At 38.4% G+C, this 5,034-nt stretch overlaps 1 protein-coding gene across 3 annotated transcripts; it reads right to left on the bottom strand.

Annotated features, from left to right (window-relative positions):
• Positions 1-417: 417 nt before the first annotated feature.
• Positions 418-2,428, bottom strand: LOC116178801 (flocculation protein FLO11-like). 3 transcript variants are annotated; one of them, XM_031498419.1, is made up of 3 exons: positions 2,368-2,428; positions 992-2,322; positions 418-955 (listed from the first exon to the last, which is right to left on the bottom strand). In XM_031498419.1, exons 1-3 carry the CDS (start codon positions 2,398-2,400, stop codon positions 487-489), a joined length of 1,833 nt encoding a protein of 610 aa, XP_031354279.1. In that variant the 5' UTR covers positions 2,401-2,428; the 3' UTR covers positions 418-486. The 3 variants fall into 3 exon arrangements, with proteins under 3 accessions (XP_031354279.1, XP_031354278.1, XP_031354280.1); XM_031498420.1 differs by having other exon boundaries at positions 420-1,740; positions 1,921-2,322; XM_031498418.1 differs by having other exon boundaries at positions 419-2,322.
• Between the last annotated feature and the right edge of the window lie 2,606 nt (positions 2,429-5,034).

Raw genomic sequence — 5,034 nt, 5'->3', positions numbered from 1 at the left:
GGTTGGGTGCTTATGACAGTTGAAGCTCCTCCCCCAGCTAATTCGACCAATGGATTTCCGAATCGCCAGAGAAGCACCTGTAAGCTTTCAATTCAAATTCAGACAAAATTCAGACAAATCGGAGCAGTGAAGTAGAAATGATATGAAGAGAGTATACAAAAACATAACCTAAAAATTCCAAAAAAAATTGAACAGGAAAAAATCTAGAGAGGTTCAAATTTCAAACGATTCAGAAAAAATCAGATAGATTAAAAACTGATCGCTTTATCCAAATTTAATCTATTTGCAACAGGGATATCGAAATTGGTTATCAGCGCCTTTGTCCTAAAGGGAAATTAAACAAGTAAATTAGGTAATGGATATAATTAAATTATCACTGCCTTCCTTGGCAAGTGTCTCAAGCGTAGATACTTTTCGTACTATTACAATAAAATATACTCTACACTGAAAATGGATTCGTCAAAATTTTTTATTTCGCAAAGAAAATTATTCGCAAAGATACAAATACGCATTATACTTCTTTCCATTGTCGCAGGCGTAGACGAACGGATACAACGGTCCATTTGGATGATACTGACAGATGTAATACAGGGAGGGATTCTGCCTTAACGCGCCGTTTTGCCCTTGATGTTCACAGGTAGCGACGGAGGAGTCGCAGGTGTTGTTTCTTAGCGGTATGTCGCAAAAGGTGGTTCTTGCGTTGTACGCGTACCCGCAGTTGCATCTGTTGGTGAAGTGCCTTAACGTGCTTTGACTCCAGCCGTCTTCCTCGTTACGAGCGCAGTGGTGGTAGGTGAGGCAGTCGAATGGATCGGGGTACATTCCGGATGTTCGGCACATGAACGAAACGCTCGGTGGAAGTGGAGGTTCTGTTGTTTCGGTTGAAGTGGATTCTGTTGTAGACGACGTAGGCGCATCAGTGGTTGTTTTTGATGTTACGGTCGTTGTTTCGGTGATAGGAACAGTAGATGAAGACTCCGTTACGTCTGTGGTAGAAACAGTAGATGAAGACTCCCAAGTACTTTCACTGGTTTGTTCTAATGTGGTCGACGGTGATTCTGTGGTAGTAATAGTAGATGAAGACTCCGTTGCCTCTGTGGTAATAACAGTAGATGAAGACTCCGTTGCCTCTGTGGTAATAACAGTAGATGAAGACTCCGTTGCGTCTGTGCTAATAACAGTAGATGAAGACTCCGTTGCGTCTGTGGTAGTAACAGTGGATGAAGACTCCCAAGTACTTTCACTGGTTTGTTCTAATGTGGTCGACGGTGATTCTGTGGTAGTAATAGTAGATGAAGACTCCGTTGCCTCTGTGGTAATAACAGTAGATGAAGACTCCGTTGCCTCTGTGGTAATAACAGTAGATGAAGACTCCGTTGCGTCTGTGCTAATAACAGTAGATGAAGACTCCCAAGCACTTTCACTTGTTTGTTCTAATGTGGTCGACGGTGATTCTGTGGTAGTAATAGTAGATGAAGACTCCGTTGCCTCTGTGGTAATAACAGTAGATGAAGACTCCGTTGCCTCTGTGGTAATAACAGTAGATGAAGACTCCGTTGCGTCTGTGCTAATAACAGTAGATGAAGACTCCGTTGCGTCTGTGGTAGTAACAGTGGATGAAGACTCCCAAGTACTTTCACTGGTTTGTTCTAATGTGGTCGACGGTGATTCTGTGGTAGTAATAGTAGATGAAGACTCCGTTGCCTCTGTGGTAATAACAGTAGATGAAGACTCCGTTGCCTCTGTGGTAATAACAGTAGATGAAGACTCCGTTGCGTCTGTGCTAATAACAGTAGATGAAGACTCCCAAGCACTTTCACTTGTTTGTTCTAATGTGGTCGACGGTGATTCTGTGGTAGTAATAGTAGATGAAGACTCCGTTGCCTCTGTGGTAATAACAGTAGATGAAGACTCCGTTGCGTCTGTGGTAGTAACAGTACTGCCACTGGTTGCTTCTGATGTTACGGTCGGTAAGTCTGTTGTAATCGGATCAGTAGATAAAGGTCCCCAACTACTTCCAGTGGTTGATTCTGTTGACTGTGGACCTTCTGATGGTTGGATTGATGTGGATTCTTCTGTAAACGGCGGAGTTTCTGTAGGTGCTAAAGATGTAGATCCTGTTGTATACCACCAAGGATCTTCAGTGGTTGTTGTCTCTACATGCACCCAAGAATCCTCGGGTACTGATACTTCGGGGCTACCATTTGATATAATCTCAGATATAGCTTCTAAGATACTGTCGATGAATGAGATGTCACGAGTCTTATTAGCGGTTGCAGTCGCAGAAACATTGACGCTTCTCGATTGAACGATTGTGACCAACTACAAACAAAAATGAATAATTCACATTAACAATTTTATACTTACGAAGAACAATATCACGTATATTAGGGCTTTCATTTTGCACCTCTTTCAGCATAAGCGGTTTGTAAAAGAGTGAATGAAAATACTATTACAGTTCTTTATAGGGAAGTTCGTTTTTATCTACTCCTCGAGTGACATTATCTTATTAGTGTAGATTTTTGCCTACTTGAACTTCAACTCCGAACGATTTCACTTTACCTCGTATTGGAATTTCCTAATGATTCACGCCTTTTTAAATAATTCGTAGGTTACTAACCGAATATTCCATAAGGACATTGCCAATTTGTGCAAATGATATGGCGAAAATCATAATTGCGAAATTTTTTTGCACGAGACCTGTTGATTTCCTTTTAGAAGAGGTTCCACTTTTGTGGACTGTTGATTTTTGATTATAAATAAATAGAGTGGTGTTACATGCACTTTGAGCACATGCAACAAAATTATCTTTAGATAAGGACGGTAAGCGCAGGCAAAGTAGAGTAGGTCTCGTCGTAACTTCAAAAAACTCATTTACAAAGCAAAAAATGACGTATAACAAAACTAATCTAAAGGATTTAAAACGTAAATAAACTAACATTAATGAATCGTCGGTACAACGAAAAGTAACGTAGATAAAATCCGAGTGTCGAAAGATGTATTCTTCGTAACGGAAAAAAATAACCCTTACATCTCCTAAAAAATAAAAATATGGCAGCGTGAATTGTTTCTTACAAGTCACCATTGAAGCAAGAATCGATCTTATACGGGTAGTAGTAGTGCGCACGCATAGAAAGAAAATCAAAGAAAGGGTAATTTTTAACCACGGAAATTACATGTGCACGACCTCTAGCGGTAAAATAAACAAGTATGAATAAAATAACTGTTCGCATAGCAAAAAATGGAAATTATGATTTAGGCTGCAAAGGTCATTCTTGACATATGTCAAAAATAGCTCAATTTAGGTATAGGACATTATTATTTTACTTAACATTTATGATATAATATATAGGGTGTTCTATTTGAAATAAGCATGTTGGTATGTATAAGCGCCGCCAATTTGAAAATAGTTTAGATGAATTTTTCTTCTCGGCATTACTATACTATTATACTATCAAATTTTGAAAACATTCCACAGTCTTCTTTTCGGAATATAGGTAGTCGTACCCCTGTACCTGACTGGATTTAAATTATGCACCCTAATATTAGCATTGTTTAAAAATATAGTATTTGAGGGCCTTTAGTTGTGTTGTATAGATTTAAAGAGTTTTGAAGTTTGTGAAGAGTCTTCATGGGACACGCCACGAGTTTTCCATGGACCACATTTCTGGTTCACCCTATACACGTTATGCAACTATTTTGCTGTAAAATGTGTACTTGTTATAGCGCGTTCGGATCTCCAGATGCAGTATGGTGCTTAATGGAGGTACAGTACAGGCTTGCCAAATGTGAAAATGACAGTAGAAGGAGATTATGTTGTGTTTTAATACTTTAATTCAATCATATGCCAGTTTGGCATCATTGCGGTGAGGAACAAGGATAGCGTTATCGAAGAATGACGCAACTTAATAACAGAGGCATTTAGTCCATAAGACCCAGACTGCGTCTGGAGGTACAAACGCGCTATAGTAAATTATACTCAATATTGAGAGTTTTTATTTCAGAACATTTGGCGATAGGTCTGACTTTTCGCTATTTGAATCTTAGTTCATATATATATAGATACCTACAGCCTCCCTTTTATTTTCAATTAGGAGTACATACCTAACACAGACAGAGGTATATTTTGCACCGTAAGTGGAACACCGCACATGCGCAACAGCATTTTAACACACGACTACCTATAATTTAAAATGTGTCCAGTGCGAGTATGCAACGAATGATTAATAAAACACATTTATTAACATACAAGATCACCAATGATTTAAAGTGTCCCAGTGCGATTTCGTCACCAAACATAAATTTAGTCTTAAACAGCACATCTTAACATCGAACATTTGTTAAGGCATGGATTTAAAATGTGACCGGTGTGATTTTGGCATCAAGTATAATTCAAATTTGTAACTACACAAGACCATTAAGAATTTCAATTGCGCCTGATGTGAACTACAGCACCGTCAACTCCTTTATGTTCTAAGGCAATACCACCCCACACGCCACCGACTATCTTAACCATACGTTTATCTGAGCCCAATTTATACTTGTGTTTGTTTGAAATTGAGTTTGTTTTCGATTGTTAATGATTTTGTTTTTCTTTTCAGGTAAGAGAAATTCCTGTACAATAGGACTATATGTCAAACCGATCTGGTAAGACTTTTCATTTTGTTTCTATTGTACCAAATCTACGATAATTGCCGACGTGTAGTAGGCACAACAAAATGACAAAATTACAAGGTTAGTTTTTTTTACTAGTAGCTTCATGGCGTCGCGTGTTACGGAAACGTTTAGTTATCTGTGGAAAATGTGCTCAAAGAAGCGTTTCTTATCGTGAAAAAAAAGGCATCCAAATAACTTCTTTTAATGAAGATCTAGCTAGAGGATCCTTAAATAAACGAGTAGATTCTCAACTTTAAGTTCTTGAAGACGAATAAGATCGCGGAGTTTTATTATAGTCCTCAATATTTTTATTAGTATATTTTTACCTTTTTCGGCTTGTTGCGCGCTATCTTGATTTTCGTAAGAAACTCCATAAGT

This window comes from Photinus pyralis, unplaced genomic scaffold (assembly GCF_008802855.1).
Source record: "Photinus pyralis isolate 1611_PpyrPB1 unplaced genomic scaffold, Ppyr1.3 Ppyr1.4_LG8, whole genome shotgun sequence".
Classification (NCBI taxonomy): Eukaryota; Metazoa; Arthropoda; class Insecta; order Coleoptera; family Lampyridae; genus Photinus; species Photinus pyralis.
Note: the sequence above shows the minus strand (reverse complement) of the source record. Positions and strands in the feature narration are given on the sequence as shown.